Source organism: Oncorhynchus masou, chromosome 31 (genome assembly GCF_036934945.1).
Source record: "Oncorhynchus masou masou isolate Uvic2021 chromosome 31, UVic_Omas_1.1, whole genome shotgun sequence".
NCBI classification, from domain to species: Eukaryota; Metazoa; Chordata; class Actinopteri; order Salmoniformes; family Salmonidae; genus Oncorhynchus; species Oncorhynchus masou.
This window is the reverse complement of record NC_088242.1, coordinates 9,012,664-9,032,600: the sequence shown is the minus strand read 5'-3', so window position 1 is coordinate 9,032,600 and position 19,937 is coordinate 9,012,664. Positions and strand designations below refer to the sequence as shown.

Sequence of the window (19,937 nt, the reverse complement as noted above, 5' to 3'; positions counted from 1 at the left end):
TCTAGTTTGAGAAACAGACACCTCACAAGTCCTCAACTGGCAGCTTCATTAAATAGTACCCGTAAAACACCAGTCTCAACGGCGAAGAGGAGACTCCGGAATGCTGGCCTTCTAGGCAGAGTTCCTCTGTCCAGTGTCTGTTCTTTTGCACATCTTAATCTTTTATTTTTTGATTGGCCGGTCTGATATATGGCTTTTTCATTGCAACTCCGCCGTAACCCCACCATAGGGGCACACTGTTGACAACTTTAACCGCCAGACACGTGGTCAGCGGTTGTGAGGCCGGTTGGAAGAACTGACATTTTCTCTAAAACAATGTAGCAGGGGGCTTATGGTAGAGAAATTCATTCAATTATCTGGCAACAGTTCTGGTGGACATTTCTGCAGTAATAATGCCAATTGCACACACCCCCAAACCTTCAGACAACTGTGGCATTGTGTCGGGTGACAAAACTGTACATTTTAGTGACCTTTTATTGTACCCAGCACAAGGTGCACCTGTGTAATGATAATGCTGTTTAATCAGCTTCTTGATATGCCACACCTGTCAGGTGGATGTATTATCTTGGCAAAAGAGAAATGCTCACTAACAGGGATGTAAACACAACTGTGCACAACATTTGAGACGGTGAAGCTTTGTATGTGTGTGCGGAACATCTTTTATTTCAGCTCATGAAACATGGAGCTAACAGGGTTACACGTTGCACTTGTATTTTTGTTCAGTGTAGATACAATGATCTGATTACTTCAAGTCTGTGATAAATACTGCTCCTGCAACAGCAGCACTTTGTCAATACCCATTACCCATTGAAAGTGAACCTACTGCCACCCTGTGGCAAATTAATCTTACTACATCTACAAATCACTAACAAACCATTGGAGTCCAGAGTCCAGAGCGCAGAACACTCACCTGCGGGGGTTCGTAGATGGCAGCAACCTCAGCTCTGATGGCCAGAGGGATGTCTTTGTGCTCCGTGTACCTGCCGTACAGGTAGCCCATCCTCTGGCTGCCCGTCTTCCTCCAGAAGTCCAGGAAACGGTCTGCGATGGTGTGGTTCTCAAACATGATGTTGTCTATATGTCTGTATTTCTGTTGGCGGGGATGAGGCGGGTTATTAAATCAACATCTCCACTAGGAAATGAGTAGAGGTTGAGAAACCTCTTGGGAGGTGCATTTCAATAGGTTATAGTGGATTCCTCTCCTCGTGTGCTTTTCTAAATCTGAAGTGATGCGACAGAAGTAGTCATGTGAAAAAGTGAAATCAAATGGCCTTGTAATCATCAATCCACCATATTTCCTTGTTATCACCCATCCTGTGAAACCCAATGACTAAATGAAGCCAAGAAAACGAGGAGGAGCTACTCTAGAAAAGGGTTTGCCAAACTCGGTCCTGCCCCACCGCCCTCTCTAGGTGCACATTTTGGTTTTTACCCTAGCACTACACAGAGCATTCAAATAATCAAAGCTCAATGGTCATTTAAAAAAATCAGCTGTATAGTGCTAGTGCAAAACAAATACAAAATGTAAACATGTGCCCAGGGGGGGGCCCCAGGACAGAGTTTGGGAATCCCTGCTTTAGACTTCCCGAGATGGACCCTTGGCAGTAAAGTGGAGTATTGAGATGGACCCTTGGCAGTAAAGTGGAGTATTGAGATGGACCCTTGGCAGTAAAGTGGAGTATTGAGATGGACCCTTGGCAGTAAAGTGGAGTATTGAGATGGACCCTTGGCAGTAAAGTGGAGTATTGAGATGGACCCTTGGCAGTAAAGTGGAGTATTGAGATGGACCCTTGGCAGTAAAGTGGAGTATTGAGATGGACCCTTGGCAGTAAAGTGGAGTATTGAGATGGACCCTTGGCAGTAAAGTGGAGTATTGAGATGGACCCTTGGCAGTAAAGTGGAGTATTGAGATGGACCCTTGGCAGTAAAGTGGAGTATTGAGATGGACCCTTGGCAGTAAAGTGGAGTGCGTTATAGGGTGTACTTGTCTATTGAGGGTGATGGCGCTGGGCTGGCACTTGGTGCAGATCCCCTCTGGCCAGGGAGGGTGGCCCTCGCAGCCCGACTTGATCTTACAGCTGATGTTCTCCAGGGCCACAAACTTCCCTCTGTAGATGAAAATAAGATTTGAATAAAGACAAAGAGCTTGTGGATGTGGCCAATCCTCCTGCTGGAAAAGAGCAGAGTATACAGAGTGTATATTCTTTTGATATCGTCAAGGCAAACATGTTGCCAAGACAATACAGACAGATCTAGAAACAGGCTACAGGCTAGAGCCACTCACTTGTCAGCGCCTCCTGTCAGCTTGCGGATGTAGGCATGGAATGACATGTGTTTGACAGGTGGCTCTAGATGACTCAGGTACTCTTCGTCAAAAGGCTGGCAGATAGAAAACAATTGGAATTCACAGCAAAGTTGACACGTAAAACAAATTTTAAGCATCACAGTCAATTGTTGGACGAATGAAGGAGGAAAGAGCACTTACCTCTAGGGGCACACAGTGCACGCACTTTCCCATCGATCCATGTCGACACCTGAAACAAGAACTGAATCAATACACTGATACATGTGAATGGCTTAATACAATTACATATCTAGCTGGCAACAGTCTCTCTTATGTCTGTGGATCTCTGTTCCTATAGATCTTTATGTATATAAATATCTCTGTTCCTATAGATTATAAATATATTACAGCTGTGGATCTCTTCTCCTATAGATCTTTATGAATATAAATATCTCTGCTCCTATAGATTATAAATATATTACAGCTGTGGATCTCTGCTCCTATAGATCTTTATGAATATAAATCTCTGCTCCTATAGATCTTTATGTATATACATATCTTACAGCTGTAGGATCGATGCAGCTGTTATGGGTGTGAACTTTTAAACTAAATTCATTCCTCAAAGTTGAGTAAAATATGTATCTCCACAAAATTCAAATCACAATGCAGTTATGAATAACAAAACTAATTTATACGCCGGCACAGCTGCCGATCATTAACATAAAAAAACCTTGGCCAAAACCTTGAACAAATAAGTCACACAGCCACGGCGGCAACGCCAACGTTGACAGCAACGTGACAGCACAGCGGCACGCCAAACGTGACAGCACAGCCACACGGCACAGCACAGTGACAGCACAGCCACAACGCCAACGTGACAGCACAGCCACGGCGGCAACGCCAACGTGACAGCACAGCCACGGCGGCAACGCCAACGTGACAGCACAGCCACGGCGGCAACGCCAACGTGACAGCACAGCCACCGCGGCAACGCCAACGTGACAGCACAGCCACCGCGGCAACATCTGCATTGCTTGCTCTTTGGGGTTTTAACTATATGTATAAAAGAGCTTTATAAATACATAAATTATATCCAGCTCATGATAAGTGGCTAGATGTCAAGATCTTCTTGGTTACAGCAGAGACCCCTATCCTGGATTAAAATCCCGGTTGCGTAAAATAGCACCTGCTATATTTTACATTTGAGATTCTTCAAAGTAGCCACCCTTGGCATTGACAGCTTTGCACACTCTTGGCATTCTCTTAACCAACTTCAACTGGAATGCTTTTCCAAAAGTCTTGAAGGAGTTCCCACATATGCTGAGCACTTGTTGGCTACATTTCCTTCACTATGCGGTCGAACTCATCCCAAACCATCTCAATTGGGTTGAGGCCGGATGATTGTGGAGGCCAGGTCATCTGATGCAGCACTCCATTACTCTCCTTCTTTGTCAAATAGCCATTACACAGCCTGGAGGTGTGTTGGGTCATTGTCCTGTTGAAAAACAAATGACAGTCCACTAAGCGCAAACCAGATGGGATGACGTACCGTTGCAGAATGCTGTGATAACCAGCATGGCTAAGTGTGACCTTGAATTAAAAATAAAAGCAAAGCCCCCCCACACCATCAGGCCTCCTCCTCCATGCTTCACAGTGGGAACCACAGATGCAGAGATCATCCGTTCACCTGCTCTACGTCTCACAAAGTCATGGCGGTTGGAACCAAAAATGTCTAATTTGGACTCATCAGACCAAAGGACAGATTTCCACCGGTCTATTGTCCATTGCTCATGTTTCTTGGCCCAAGAAAGTCTTCTTATTGGTGTCCTTTAGTAGTTTCTTTGCAGCAATTCGACCATGATGGCCTGATTCACACAGTCTCCTCTGAACAGGTGATGTTGAGGTGTGTCTGTTACTTGAACTCTAAAGCATTTATTTGGCATGCAATTTCTGAGGCTGGTAACTCTAATGAACTTATCCTTTGCAGCAGAGTTAACTCTGGGCAATCCTTATGACAGGGAGTGTCATCACGCTTGATGGTTTTTGCAACGGCACTCGGGCGACAGACTGCACTCGGGCGGCACTCGGGCGACAGACTGCACTCGGGCGACAGACTGCACTCGGGCGGCAGACTGCACTCGGGCGGCAGACTGCACTCGGGCGGCAGACTGCACTCGGGCGGCAGACTGCTGGGCGGCAGACTACTCGGGCGGCGGACTCTAATGGGCGGCGGGCGGCACTTATCCTTTGCACTCGCGAGACTGCACTCGGGCGACAGACTGCACTAGACTGCACTCGGGCGACAGACTGCACTCGGGCGACAGACTGCACTCGGGCGACAGACTGCACTCGGGCGACAGACTGCACTCGGGCGACAGACTGCACTCACTCACAGACTGCACTCGATGGTTTTCGGGCGGCACTCGGGCGACAGACTGCACTCGGGCGGCACTCGGGCGACAGACTGCACTCGGGCGAGACTGCACTCGGGCGGCAGACTGCACTCGGGCGGCAGACTGCACTCGGGCGGCACTCGGGCGACAGACTGCACTCGGGCGGCACTCGGGCGACAGACTGCACTCGGGCGACAGACTGCACTCGGGCGACAGACTGCACTCGGGCGGCACTCGGGCGACAGACTGCACTCGGGCGACAGACTGCACTCGGGCGACAGACTGCACTCGGACGACAGACTGCACTCGGACGACAGACTGCACTCGGACGACAGACTGCACGCGAACAGACTGCACGCGAACAGACTGCACGCGAAGAGACTTTCAAAGTTCTTGACATTTTCCGGGTTGACTGACCTTCATGGTTTTAAAGTAATGATGGACTGTTCTTGCAATACTATGGACTTGGCCCTATTTGGTAATAGACCAATTTCTGTATACCACCCATACCTTGTCAAAACACAACTGATTGGCTCATAACGCATTATTAGGGAAAGAAATTCCACTAATGAAGAAGGGACACCTGTTAATTGAAATGCATTGCAGGTGACTGATGACCTCATGAAGCTGGTTATCCAAAGCTGTCATCAAGGCAAAGGGTGGCTACTTTGAAGAATCACAAATATATTTTGATTTATTTAACACTTTTTGGTTACTACATGATTCCATATGTGTTATTTCATAGTTGTGACGTCTTCACTATAATTCTACAATGTAGAAAATATTTAAAACCCTGGAATGAGTAGGTGTGTCCAAACTTGTGACAGGTATTGTATATAAATCTTACAGCTGTGGATCACTGTTCCTCTAGATCTTTGCTTAAATACAACATACAGGATGTATATAAAGCTCTTACAGCTGTGGATCTTTATTCCTGTAGATCTTTCCCTCCTGCTTGGCCAGGTACTGGTCGATCTCGTCCTCGGAGATTTGGGGCGCCGAGTGGGAGCGTGACATCATGGACGATGAAGAAGAGGACGAATGGGAGGTAGAGGGTAGTGATGACGAGTGAGGCGTGGCCAGGTCCATGGTCTCTCCTGCCGGTCCCGGGGAGCCCGAGGGGTATAGGTAGAGCATGTCTCCATGTCTAGAGGGAGGGAAGAATTAGACACATTAAATTCACCCACACAATGAGCATAATGACAATCCAAGATAAAATGCCGAAGTGACGATATTGATGACAACATGTGTAGCTAGCTAAATGGAGCAGTCTAACGACTAGTGATGCATGTAATAGGTCTAATAGTAACAACTCAATGTTGCTCCGAACTCACTTGATCTTCAGCAGGCTGAGGGTCTTATTCTGGGACTGGATCTCGTCAGTCTTGTTACGGTTCAGGAAGATGGTGAAGCCGTTGGAGGGGAATCCAAACTCTTTGCCCACCTGACAGTAGAAACAGAGCAATGACGATTAGTCCTGTCTCGCTTGCCAGACTCATGGCACGGCTGTGGGAAGAGACTAGATAACGATGAGCTTTAGTTGAGGGTTAAGTAGGGCCACTTGTCTCCTGGAGCATGACACATCATGAGTGTAGTATAAAGTAAATGTGTCTAATTGTCTATTAAAAGCCCATGAAATAAAAAAAATAATAAAAAAAGGGAAAACAAAGATTGTAAGAAATCTGGTTGTGAAGTCATGTCTCGCTAATCCTTCGATCAACTGTGTGTTTAACAAAGAGTGTTCACTCCACTTCATTTCACTACCCATTAAACTGTCAAAGCGGATTCCCAAACAACAGGCTGACAGAGGAGAAAGTAAGACTGTCAGAGTTGCCTGGTCTACGGTCATTATCGCAGAAACATCCAAGATCTATCCAAGTCCTCTGAGCACTTCTGCTGAGCCTAAGTGGGCTTTCTTGCATTTAATCAAATCCATAATGCTTTAGTGGTGCAAAGAGAGTCAACTCTGTTGTACTGTTGGTCACATCTCACCAACAAAGGATAAGTCACAAGTCCAAGAGATCAGCAGGAAAAACATTCATGACTGAGGATGTCCATGTTGTCAAACTGGAAGGTTAAAGCAAAGGTGTCACTAAGGAGGTTTCAATCCAACTTAATTTGAGTAAAGTACGCGCACACAAAAGTATGTGGACACCCCTTCAAAATCCTGGTTTGGGGCTGTCTTTCATGGTTCAGGCTAGGGCCCTTAGTTCTAGCGAAGGGAAATCTTAATGCTACAGCATACAATGACATTCTAGACGATTCTGTGCTTCCAACGTTGTGGCAATTCCACAAATTAACTTTTAAGAAGGCACACCGGTTAATTGAAATGCATTCCAGGTGACTACCTCATGAAGCTGGTTAAGAGAATGTCAAGCGTGTACATATCTGTCAAGGCAAAGGGTGGCGACTTTGAAGAATCTCAAATATATTTTGATTTGTTTAACCCTTTTTTGGTTAATACATGATTCCATATGTGTTAATTCATAGTTTGATGTCTTCACTATCATTATACAATGTAGAAAATAGTAAAAATAAAGAAAACCCCTTATACATCTCTCAGATATGGAGGTCAGACACTACAGAACCAACTTCCTTTAGAATTTTTTTTTTTGGGGGGGGGGCAGCTATCTGTTGTTCCATGCAGTGAATATGTTTTTCAACGCAATAATAGCAGAAAGGCCCCCCCCCAAAAAATTCTGAAAAATACCAAACAAAAAGATACCTCGAGTGGTCTTAAAATTCTAAATCAAATAGCAAAATGATCCTTGGTATAACCTTCTCAAACAATTCCACATAGCTTCCTAGACCCACACCCTTCCCACCCAGCTTAGACTCTTATGGGTTAATTAATGCCTCTCTGAGCTATTCATGCAACTCTCCATTTCCATCTCTCCCCATCACTGACTGAGTGACTGTACATCTGAGACCAGGGAATACAAAAAATACCCTCATTGATCTGCCACACATTATTTATTTTTTAACTCAAAGACATGCATTTTTAATAAGGCACTGCCGCAGGCAACCTTCTCCACGGTGACCGAACAGCCGGCCACTCCTGATTCAGCCATTGATGTGGAAATTTGACTCCCACTTAAGATTTCCTACCCAATACTGTCTCGCAGTCACTGAGGTCCATTTGTGCCCAAGGCGTTGCCCATATTTCACTGTCAGTATCTAAATGCTGCTAAGCCACAGTTAGACATTCATATCCATTTCATCCAAACACAGCCTGGCTAGATGAAGTGGATTTGGAATGGAAAACCCTTACTGGAAGGTAGCTAGGTACTCCCAAGGGGTTTTATCCTGGCAGGATAGCAAGCAGCTGCTGTGGTGAATCTATTGATAGCACACTGTTTAAAAACATTGCATTGCACACCATTCTCTCTCCACATAACTCACAGCTTTCCCTACACACACACACACACACACACACAGGTCTCTGCTGAGCCATGCATCAGATCCATCAACAGTGGATGCCATTAACTGCACAGGCAAAGGGGGGGTAAACACTGAAATAAATTCGCTATCCTGCAGAGCTGCATGCTTCATACATAAATTAACAGAGCACAGGCTAGGCAAAGGGAGATAAAGACATAAATGTCCATCTTCTGATGCTAGCTGGTCAATAGCACAGTTGGAAAGAATGCGCTATGAATATGACAACAGAATGACAGAAAGAACAAGTTTCACATGTGTTTGTGGAAAGTACTGTTTGTTGTACACGGCCCAACCATATAGCCTAGAGTACCACTGAGAGCCAATGTTTGTCTTCATATCATGCATCCATACTTTAATACCTTATTGAGGAAAGCGGCTGCTGTCTCCTTCTTGGTGGCAGGGATCTTCTTCATCCCGTTCGGGGACTGAACCCTGATGATCTGCAAATTAGGAAAAACATTACATTCTCCACATCATACTGTTGTTTCCTTGAATTTAGATTGCTTTGCCAAACCAAAAACATCCATTGGGGAAACCTTATTGGTCATGGCTCATTAGCTAATTTGATTAACCATGAGCTGGTTACCGGCAACCCACTGAAAACATGACACTGCTGTAGCTAGTTAGATTGTTCAGCTTGTATCTTTCAGTGTGTGGACCATGACAGTGCATAAATATGGGTGGAGGGTCGTTGACACCATTGTCGTTCATCTTTATCATGACACATGGGGTCATAATTCACAAGCAATAACGTGGTTGTGATATCAAATGAACAGTAGCTAGTTCAACTAGTTGGGAATTTTAAATGACATGAGCAGCTTATATCATGCCATGAGACGGCTAAAATACCAGTGACTGGTTCAGGTCATAAGCTAACTTAGTTGGATTGTTTTACCTCGAATGAACAAAGATAACAACACTAGCTAAAGTTAGCTAACCGATATTGTGGCTAACTATGTTAATGTTTGCTCGTCATTTTTTCTGCCACAAGTTGAATACAAGCTATGAACACTGACTAGCTTTTATTTCTCCAAATTTAGCTAACTGTTGCTTCTTTCCAGCAATAAAAAAAGTAGAGGCCAGGGTTATGTTGATAAAACCAGTTAGCTTGCTAACCACTAGTACTGTATGTAGCGAACTAGCTAGTTAACAGAGTCAACAATGTCCTTTTTCTCAAAGTGAACGTCCACGCATTTTTTTTTTAAATCCAACAACGTTACAAATATAACGTTATTAAGTTAATATACTACGACCTTGTTTATTAAATAAGATAGTTTTAACTAAAAACAACAGTACATACGGGCACATTTTAATTCAAAACGTTTCTGACCAGTTAAGCTTGCTAACAGTGAGTTAGCAGTTATCTAGGCCTTGTCATTCTAGTACTGATGCTAGCAAGTGGCTAATTCTGCTGCCTCATCACTCCGACAATCAGACTACGGTAACGTTAGCTAGCGAAATTAGCTACCTAGCCGGCAAACAATACACAATATTTTATCAACAACTACAATGTGTTGTCACACTTACCATATTTTCTGCCATTGATGTTCGGGTTTTGTGCTCCCGATGTATTTCGCTGTGTAACAAAATATACCGATGTCAGATATTAAAAATTGACTGACTGGACAAGAGTCAACAAAACTCCATCCCACAATTCAAACACCGGGCGTTACTCGCTAACAAGTCCGTACCTTAGTGTCCCTCCTCATCAATCGCCCGAGTGAAACAATCAATATAAACTAATTCCGCCACGTTATTTTTAGCAAGATTTCCAGGTTATAACGCCCTCGATAAAGTAACCCCATTTAATTGAAATGAAGGGATAACAACAACAAAAATACCAGTAATTTGTTGGCTGTTGTTCAAATTGACAAGCCCTACACTTTTTGTAGGAGCCATTTCGGCCTGCTTCACTGTGCTCGTTAGAGAAAAGTGGAAGCGGCGAAGTAAAAGGGATGTCACCACTACTTACAAAAGTCATAATTATGGCTAAACCCCGCCTATTTCTACAATGTATCTTTTTTGAATCAGATTTTAAATCTAACCCTGAACTTTAAAGTAATCACACTGCTAACATTATGTCAAATGAAATGTGATTGGTCACATGTTTAGCAGATGTTGCGAAATGCTTGTGTTTCTCACTCCAACAGTGCAGTACTATCTAATATCTAACAATTTCACAACAATACACACAATACACACAAATTGAAAGTAAATTAATGGAGTTAAGAATATATAAATATTTGGACAAGCGATATCAGAGCGGCATAGACAAAAAATACAGTGGAATATAATATAATACAGTATATACAGTGGGGCAAAAAAGTATTTAGTCAGACACCAATTGTGCAAGTTCTCCCAATTAAAAAGATGAGAGAGGCCTGTAATTTTCATCATAGGCACACTTCAACTATGACAGACAAAATTAGAAGAAAAAAAATCCAGAAAATCACATTGTAGGATTTTTTATGAATTTATTTGCACATTATGGTGGAAAATAAGTATTTTGTCAATACTTTGTTATATACCCTTTGTTGGCAATGACAGAGGTCAAACGTTTTCTGTAAGTCTTCACAAGGTTTTCACACACTGTTGCTGGTATTTTGGCAGATTCCTAATTTGCAAATAAATTCATTAAAAATCCTACAATGTGATTTTCTGGATTTTTTTTCTTCTAATTTTGTACAATTGTTGGCTGACTAAATACTTTTTTGCCCCACTGTATATAGGGCAGCCACCTCTAAAGTGCTAGTGATGACTATTTAACAGTTTGATGGCCTTGAAATAGAAGCTTTTTTTTCAGTCTCTCTGTCCCAGCTTTGATGCACTTGTACTGACCTCACTTTCTGGATCATTTTTCTTTTATTTAAAAGTCAGTTAAGAATAAATTCTTATTTACAATGACGGCCTACCCCAGCCAAACCCGGTCGACGCTGGGCCAATAGTGTGCCGCCCTGTGGGGCTCCCAATCACATCCGGATGTGATGCAGCTTGGATTCGAACCAGGTACTGCAGTGACGCCTCTTGCACTAAGATGCAGTGCGATGATAGCGGGGTGAACAGACAGTGGCTCGGGTGGTTGTTGTCAGAAGAGGACTGGCCACCCCTCATAGACTGGTTCCTCTCTAGGTTTCTTCCTAGGTTCTGACCTTTCTAGGGAGTTTTTCCTAGCCACCATACTTCTACACCTGCATTGTTTGCTGATTGGGGTTTTAGGCTGGGTTTCTGTACAGCACTTTGAGATATCAGCTGATGTAAGAAGGGCTTTATAAATAAATTTGATTTGTCCTTGATTATCTTTTTGGCCTTTTTACCCACTTCAAATGATTGATATTATGAGATGATGCAGAGATAATGAAGAGGAAAGATTGTCTTCTACATGAGTACACAACTACAAACTGCAGCGCACAACTACAAACTGCAGTGAACATAATGAAAAGATGAGCATGCAGCATAAACACAGGACACAACGCCAACATGCGGTGGACAAAGTATAAAACAGAGAACAATCATATAATACCTACATCTATGAATGATATATGCTATTCAAATGGAACTGGCCATACGGGTACATTGATCTCTGGAAATATGATTCAATGAAATATACCATTGAAATTGATACAAAACTACAATGAACCAAAAGAAAACAAAATGATGGTAAGCGTGATAATGAAAAGAATGAGATGAATGAAATAGAGATCACATGCCCAAATATATAATATGTCAAAGAGACGTCAACATGAGCATTGGGGAAGATGAAAAACCTACAAAAACAGAAGCACAACAACACGAGACATCACCAACTACTACTGCCCAATCACAGCATGGTAGATTATCAGGTGACAATCACATTTGGAATCGAGTTTGACATCTGAGGTTTGTGGGTAATCTGTGCAGTGGCTGTCAGTGCCATCTACATCCATTGTAGTAATGTTGCATTAATCTCCAATCCATGTCAGTGGAGACTGGCGGGAGGAGCTATAGGAAGATGGGCTCATTGTAAGTGAATGGAACGGAATCAACCACATCAAACATATGGAAACCACATGTTCGACTCTTTTTCATTTATTACATTCCTAACCCCCCCTTAATGATTTAGATGCACTATTGTAAAGTGGCTGTTCCACTGGATGTCAGAAGGTGAATTCACCAATTTGTAAGTCGCTCTGGATAAGAGCGTCTGCTAAATGACTTAAATGTAAATGTAATGACAATGAGCCCGTCCTCCTACAGCTCATCCCACCAGCCTCCACTGTCCCATGTATACCATGCTGCTTGGGATAAAACTAAGGGCAGCAAAAGTCAAAATTCCCATTAAACAAGCTTCTATCCCGGAGAATACTAAGTTAGAAAATATAGTACCAGTCAAAAGTTTGGACACACCTACTCATTTATGGGTTTTTCTTTATTTTTTTCTATTTTCTATATAATAATAGTGAAGACATCAAAACTATGAAATAGCACACATGGAATCGTGAAGTAATCACAAAAGTTTTTGAACAAATCAAAATGTATTTTATATTTCAGATTCTTCAAAATAACCCTTTGCCTTGATGAAAGCTTTGCTCTCTTGTTATTTCACAGTTTTGATGTCTTCACTATTTTATACAATGTAGAAAGTAGTTTTAAAAAATAAAGAAAAACCCTGGAATGAGTAAGTGTGTCCAAACATTTGACTGGTTCTGTATATGATATATAATAAAGATAGTCATAAATAATTTATTCTAAAAAATATATATAGAAAATCAGTATAAGAAAAGGAGAAGTAAAGAATATGCCCGTGTTAAACAGGATGGAACGTTATAATCCTGCTTCTGTTGAAGTTGTGTGTGTGTGTACCACTAATGGACAGGTGAGGGAGGGGAAAAGGGGAGTGGGATGATGATGAGGATGATGTAGCTTCATCTACATTGTCCCAGGGACAGATTACAGCTCAGCAATGACCAGCAGCTGTCTCATCTCTACAGGAGTCATGTTTTATACGTGTTAATTCCGGATAGATGGGCAGGCGGCTATGATGACAGCAAAGGTGCCGAGGCACATGAAATGAGAACCCACACATTTCACGAGTATGTCACACACTGTTTACTCAAGGTTGAGGCTGCTTTGCTTTCGTAAATGTTGTTCCATGTAAAGGAGAGGATAGAAGAAGAGAAGCGCGTGAAGATGGTGGAGGGGAGAAGGGCAAAATGGCTGCCGGTTGCTGCAATAGACAGCGATACCAGAACAGAGTCCTAATCATGAGCAGACATTTTGTATGATGTGAACGTTGGCTGCAGAAACAAAATAAGAAACCAGTGAAAGATGGATACACTCTTAGAAGAAAAGGGTTCCAAAGGGGTTCTTCGGCCTTCCTCATAGGAGAAACTTTTTTGGTTCCAGGTAGAATCCTTTTTGGTTCCAGGCAGAAATAGAACCCTTTTGGGTTCTATGTAGAATACTCTATGGAAAGGGTTCTACGTGAAACCCAAAAGGGTTCTACCTGGAACTAAAAGGGTTTTTACCTAGTAGCAAAAAAGGGGTCTACAAAGGGTTCTACAGCGGAAACAGCAAGTAGAACCCTTTTAGGTTCTAGAAAAGAGTGTAGACGGTTGTTTTTCTGTAACGTTTTCTTTATTTATTTATTCTTTGCTTTGGTTTATGCTTGAAAGTTCTAGTCAAACCCTGTGAGAGTGCTCGAGGCACATGCATGGCTTGAAGTAGATGGAGGTGGATGCAGAGGACTGTGGGATGGATGGTGAAGGTCTGGATGACTTAGATGATACCATATTTGGCCAGCTCACTAAGCTCCAGGTGGTTGAAGGCCTCCCAGGGGCAGATTACTGTGATGTCTGCAGAGGAAACACATGTTACGTTCAGTAAAAGTCAGTAGGCCAAGCAAACCCTACAATATGGCTTTCTACAGTTTTTTAGGGAAGGCACAGGTAGAGTAGATGAACAGTAATAATGAACGTACCAGTGCCTAAGCCCTCCATTCCAGGGATGTCATCGCCAAAGCTGTAAAGGAGACAGAGATCATTTATTTACAATCAGACCTCATGAAAATGTCATTATGCACTTGTCGAATGCCTGTTTGAGACTAAGAAACCCAATGAAAGTGGCCCTTACCCCTGGATTCCCTTCTTGGGGGGCTTGCTCTTGAACTGGCGAGTCTGCCTCTGCTTGAATTTAGGGGGTCCCTTGCGTGGTGTTGCAGGGCCTCCAGTGACACGGGTGGCAGACTTGATCTCCAACTTGGGGACCTCGAGATTCATGGTTATTAGTTAGCTGGTTGGTGTGTGCAGCTGCTTATGTGTTCAAACCTCCTCTGAAGTTGTCTTGATGAAATCTCATCAACTGGGGAAATGAGAGAGAAACATATTGTATTACACCCACACTTCATGATAGAACTCACATTGTCATAGCTTGGTGTTTTATCAATTCAGTATTGACCGTTTGGATTATTGACTGGCTGCATCACCTCTTGGTATCTCAACTGTACGGCATCCGACCACGAGGCGCTACAGAGGGTAATGCGTTTCTACCTCCAAGCAATAAGAAGCTAAACAGTTAATTAAATGGCCACCTGGACTTTCTGCATCTCACAAACCTACCTACATGTACAGAGTACTTCAATCAATCACCCCAACTACTTCAGTACACCCCAGTACACTGACTCAGTACCAGTACTCCTTGTTTATAGCCTGTCTACTTATTGTTATTTTGTTACTATTGTATTTTGATCTATTTGTTAATTATTTTACTTTTTAATTGCATTGTTGGGAAAGGGCTCGTATGTAAGCATTTCACCGTGACAATAAAATATAATTAAAAGACAAGTACCTGGCCCTTAATCTTGTCTGACATGTAGACCTCATCCTAATCCCCTTACTGATCGTATCGCCCTCGTCATGTAGTGTCCGATGAATGTCTAGCTCGAATAACTATTCATCATGTAATCCCCAGTTCACGTAAATAAGCACCCCCCTCCCACCACATCCTCCTTCCTCATTTCAAGCCAGTGGCCAGTCATCTACACTTGGGCTAATCTTATTAGTACAAGGACAACGCGGAGAATGTGTTGAGCAGGCAGAAAGGGTCTAAGAACCAATCCTATTATCTACCCCTCATACAATGGTGTTCCAAAAGCTAACAAGGCTCTAGAATGTTTCTTACTGGGATCAACTGTACATTATGTTTAACTCAACAGGAAGTCACTTTCAATGCACAATGATGCATTGAGCAGCAGTTGAGAAAATGAAACATGAAAATCAGCCATATTTCCATTGTCATTGACTGATGTACAAGTACAAAATACAAGAATGTTCAGAAATGGGATGGTTTTGGGTCTGTCCAATTTAAACTACTACGTGAATCAGGAACATTTCAAACATTAAACAGATCTCGAACTGTAAAAAATGTATCCACACTACAAAGTCATGAAGCAGTTCTCTCTAAATCCATTCAAGAACCTCCCAATATCAATATAACTGCTCAAAACGATCTCCCTTCACACATTCCCTCTTCAACCACACACATTCCCTCTTCAAGTGCCAACTATTCAGGAAGTAGTATATTTTCTTACTACTTGAAAAACTTCTCTCCCCTCCTCTCTTTTCTACGAGGTTCAACAGTACAGTTACAAAATCCATCACGTCTCTGTCATCACGGGCTATGTGTCTGAATGGATGGTGGGTGTACTCACCTGCTGCCTGGGTGAAGGCTAGCCAGAAGAGTGGGCGTGGGCGCTGAGCGCAGCTCTCTCTAGCAGATGTGTGTATCTCTATGCTAGGTTGGCTCTGAGGGCCAGGCTGGGCTGACCGGACTTCTTATATTCCTCATGGTCCCTCTGCAGATTAGGAATGTCCCGCCTCCCATCACTGACCCCTTGTTATCGCGGCTCTGGCCTGAGGTGGGGTTCAGCGGGTGAGGGTCAGGGGGTGGGAGTCAGGGGTGGGAGTCAGGGGGTGAGGGTCAGGGGGTGGGAGTCAGGGGGTGAGGGTCAGGGGTGGGAGTCAGGGGTGGGAGTCAGGGGGTGGGAGTCAGGGGGGGGGTCAGGGGTGGGAGTCAGGGGGTGGGGTCAGGGGGTGGGGTCAGGGGTGGGAGTCAGGGGGTGGGGTCAGGGGGTGAGTGTCAGGGGGTGGGAGTCAGGGGTTGGGAATCAGCGGGTGGGGTCAGTGGGTGGGAGTCAGGGGTGGGGAATGAGGGTCAGGGGGTGGGAGTCAGGGGGTGGGGGTCAGGGGGTGGGGTTGGGAATCAGGGGTCAGTGGGAGTCAGGGGGACCCTGGGGGTGGGGGTGAGTGGGGGGTGGGGTCAGGGGTTGGGAATCAGAGTCAGTGGGTGGGAGTCAGGGGGAGGGTCAGGGGGTGGGAGTCAGGGGTGGGGGTCAGGGGTGGGAGTCAGGGGGACCCTTGTGAGGGGTGGGGAGCAGAAGAGGGGGTGGGGGTCAGGGGGTGGGAGTCAGGGGGACCCTTGGAAGGGGTGGGGAGCAGAAGGGGGGTGGGGGTCAGGGGTGGGGGTCAGGGGTGGGGGTCAGGGGGTGGAAGTCAGGGGGACCCTTGTGAAGGGGTGGGGAGCAGAAGGGGGGGTGAGGGTCAGCGGGTGGGAGTCAGGGGGTGAGGGTCAGGGAGTGGGGGTCAGGGGGTGGGAGTCCTTGTGAAGGGGTGGGGAGCAGAAGAGGGGGTGAAGGGAGATGGATGGAAGTTAATTAGAGCGCTAAGGCAGCATTGAATGCATGTAGTGATGCACTTGTACCTCACTCCAGCCACTTCAATAATGGGAATTGATGGGAAAGGATGTAAAATATATCACTAGCCTCTTTAAACAATGCTACCTAATATAATGTTTACATACCCTACATTATTCATCTCATATGTATACGTATATACTGTACTCTATCATCTACTGCATACTTATGTAATACATGCATCACTAGCCACTTTGTTTACATACTCATCTCATATGTATATACTGTACTCGATACCATCTACTGTATCTTGCCTATGCTGCTCTGCACCATCACTCATTCATATCTTTATGTACATATTCTTTATCCCCTTACACTGTGTATAAGAAATTAGTTTTGGAATTGTTAGTTAGATTACTTGTTGGTTATTACTGCATTGTCGGAACTGGAAGCACAAGCATTTCACTACACTCGCATTAACATCTGCTAAACATGTGTATGTGACAAATAAAATTTGATTTGATTTGATTTGTATTCCATACATGAAATCCAAGATGACACCTTCAATGGTCTTTTATCTACAGTCTTCAAAATCCTTCAAACTAAATGGAGACATAATACGGGATACAACAGTGCATGGAGGTGTGGATTAATCAACTGGGTGAATGACGTCATCGTGGCACCCAGAACCAAATGAGAAAGAACCTTCCAGTCCTACCTACTGAGAGTCCTAGCCCTACTGACCAGAACCTTCCATTACTGACCAGAATTATGACCAGAACCTTCCAGTCCCATACCTACTGACCAGAACCTTCCAGTCCTATAACTGACCAGAACCTTCCAGTTGACTTGAAGAACCTTCCAGTAATGAAGAACCTTCCAGTCCTATACCTACTGTTCCAGTCTTATACCTAACCTTCCAGAACCTTCCAGTCCTATACCTACTGACCAGAACCTTCCAGTCCTATACCAGAACCTTCCAGTCTTATACCTACTGACCAGAACCTTCCAGTCCTATACCTACTGACCAGAACCTTCCAGTCCTATACCTACTGTCCAGAACCTTCCAGTCCTATACCTACTGACCAGAACCTTCCAGTCCTAGCCCTACTGACCAGAACCTTCCAGTCTTATACCTACTGACCAGAACCTTCCAGTCCTAGTTCCAGTCCTAGCCCTATGACCAGAACCTTCCAGTCTTATACCTACTGACCAGAACCTTCCAGTCCTATACCTACTGACCAGAACCTTCCAGTCCTAGCCCTACTGACCAGAACCTTCCAGTCCTAGCCCTACTGACCAGAACCTTCCAGTGCTATACCTACTGACCAGAACCTTCCAGTCCTAGCCCTACTGACCAGAACCTTCCAGTCCTATACCTACTGACCAGAACCTTCCAGTCCTATACCTACTGACCAGAACCTTCCAGTCCTATACCTACTGACCAGAACCTTCCAGTCCTAGCCCTACTGACCAGAACCTTCCAGTCCTATACCTACTGACCAGAACCTTCCAGTCCTATACCTACTGTCCAGAACCTTCCAGTCCTATACCTACTGACCAGAACCTTCCAGTCCTAGCCCTACTGTCCAGCCCTCCCACCTGTTACGTAACCCTCTCTCCATCCATCTGCTGGGCCAGGTTCTCTGGGCTGTGTCACCAAAGCCTCAATGCCCATCCCTCAGGAGTATCTCAGATTGACTGATCTATTACTCAACGCACCACATAGGCTAATCCTCTACGGTGAGTGTCTTCATGGTAGGCTACTCACCAGATGACTCACTTGTACCTCACTCTAAAGACACTCCACATGCTCTCAGATGGTTGCTCACTTGACTGGCTGCAGCCCCCCCACCCCTCCTCCTCCTCCCCTCCCTCACTCTGAAAAACAGAAAACAATTACTGAATGGAGTTGGGGATTTTAGTGGCTGGCTTCTGTTCTCTAGTTAATTAATTACATTGGGTAAACCCACAGTGAGGCCGGGATTATTTCACCTCAGTAGTTATTGGCCAATCGGTTTTCAATTATGCTCATCATCTACATGCATTAGATTTGAAATGAATGACAGATCAAATAGATAGCATGTGGCTCTGCATCAATACCATCTCCTCTGCATCAATACCATCTCCTCTGCATCAATACCATCTCCTCTGCATCAATACAGTCTCCTCTGCATCAAAACAGTCTCCTCTGCATCAATACAGTCTCCTCTGCATCAATACAGTCTCCTCTGCATCAATACAGTCTCCTCTGCATCAATACAGTCTCCTCCGCATCAATACAGTCTCCTGTGCATCAAAACAGTCTCCTCCGCATCAATACAGTCTCCTCCGCATCAATACAGTCTCCTCTGCATCAATACTGTCTCCTCTGCATCAATACAGTCTCCTCTGCATCAATACAGTCTCCTCTGCATCAATACAGTCTCCTCCGCATCAATACAGTCTCCTCTGCATCAAAACAGTCTCCTCCGCATCAATACAGTCTCCTCCGCATCAATACAGTCTCCTCTGCATCAATACTGTCTCCTCTGCATCAATACCATCTCCTCTGCATCTCCATCTCCTCTGCATCAATACAGTCTCCTCTGCATCAATACCATCAATACAGTCTCTCCGCATCAATACAGTCTCCTCTGCATCTCCTCTGCATCAATACAGTCTCCTCCGCATCAATACAGTCTCCTCTGCATCAATACTGTCTCCTCTGCATCAATACAGTCTCCTCCGCATCAATACAGTCTCCTCCGCATCAATACCATCAATACAGTCTCCTCTGCATCAATACAGTCTCCATCAATACAGTCTCCTTTGCATCAAAACAGTCTCCTCCGCATCAATACAGTCTCCTCCGCATCAATACAGTCTCCTCCGCATCAATACAGTCTCCTCCATCAAAACAGTCTCCTCTGCATCAATACAGTCTCCTCTGCATCAATACAGTCTCCTCCGCATCAATACAGTCTCCTCTGCATCAATACAGTCTCCTCCGCATCTGCATCAATACAGTCTCCTCCGCATCAATACAGTCTCCTCTGCATCAATACAGTCTCCTCTGCATCAATACAGTCTCCTCTGCATCAATACAGTCTCCTCTGCATCAATACAGTCTCCTCTGCATCAATACAGTCTCCTCCGCATCAATACAGTCTCC

At 44.4% G+C, this 19,937-nt stretch overlaps 2 protein-coding genes across 2 annotated transcripts in view; both read right to left on the bottom strand.

Annotated features, from left to right (window-relative positions):
* The window catches only part of LOC135523396 (nuclear protein localization protein 4 homolog), a 38,075-nt gene extending 28,139 nt beyond the window's left edge, over positions 1-9,936 (bottom strand). The window contains exons 1-9 of the mRNA XM_064950038.1: positions 9,810-9,936; positions 9,646-9,694; positions 8,478-8,558; positions 6,012-6,121; positions 5,594-5,824; positions 2,486-2,534; positions 2,285-2,379; positions 1,985-2,108; positions 911-1,090 (exon numbers count right to left, since the gene is read on the bottom strand). Coding sequence (XP_064806110.1) covers positions 911-1,090; positions 1,985-2,108; positions 2,285-2,379; positions 2,486-2,534; positions 5,594-5,824; positions 6,012-6,121; positions 8,478-8,558; positions 9,646-9,660 — 885 coding nt within the window. The 5' untranslated portion in view covers positions 9,661-9,694; positions 9,810-9,936. The remainder of the gene's footprint in view (positions 1-910; positions 1,091-1,984; positions 2,109-2,284; positions 2,380-2,485; positions 2,535-5,593; positions 5,825-6,011; positions 6,122-8,477; positions 8,559-9,645; positions 9,695-9,809) is intronic.
* Positions 9,937-13,697: 3,761 nt separating this feature from the next.
* Positions 13,698-15,899, bottom strand: LOC135525104 (retinal rod rhodopsin-sensitive cGMP 3',5'-cyclic phosphodiesterase subunit gamma). Its single transcript, XM_064952856.1, has 4 exons — positions 15,803-15,899; positions 14,227-14,454; positions 14,075-14,115; positions 13,698-13,949 (listed from the first exon to the last, which is right to left on the bottom strand). Exons 2-4 carry the CDS (start codon positions 14,370-14,372, stop codon positions 13,873-13,875), a joined length of 264 nt encoding a protein of 87 aa, XP_064808928.1. The 5' UTR covers positions 14,373-14,454; positions 15,803-15,899; the 3' UTR covers positions 13,698-13,872.
* Positions 15,900-19,937: the final 4,038 nt, after the last annotated feature.

Coding starts and splice junctions, on each gene's coding strand:
- LOC135525104 (XM_064952856.1), bottom strand. CDS start 14,372: ATGAATCTCGAGGTCCCCAAGTTGGAGATCAAGTCTGCCACCCGTGTC. Junction 14,116..14,226: donor CCCAAGAAGGGAATCCAGGG/GTAAGGGCCACT, acceptor TCTCCTTTACAG/CTTTGGCGATGACATCCCTG. Junction 13,950..14,074: donor AATGGAGGGCTTAGGCACTG/GTACGTTCATTA, acceptor TTTCCTCTGCAG/ACATCACAGTAATCTGCCCC.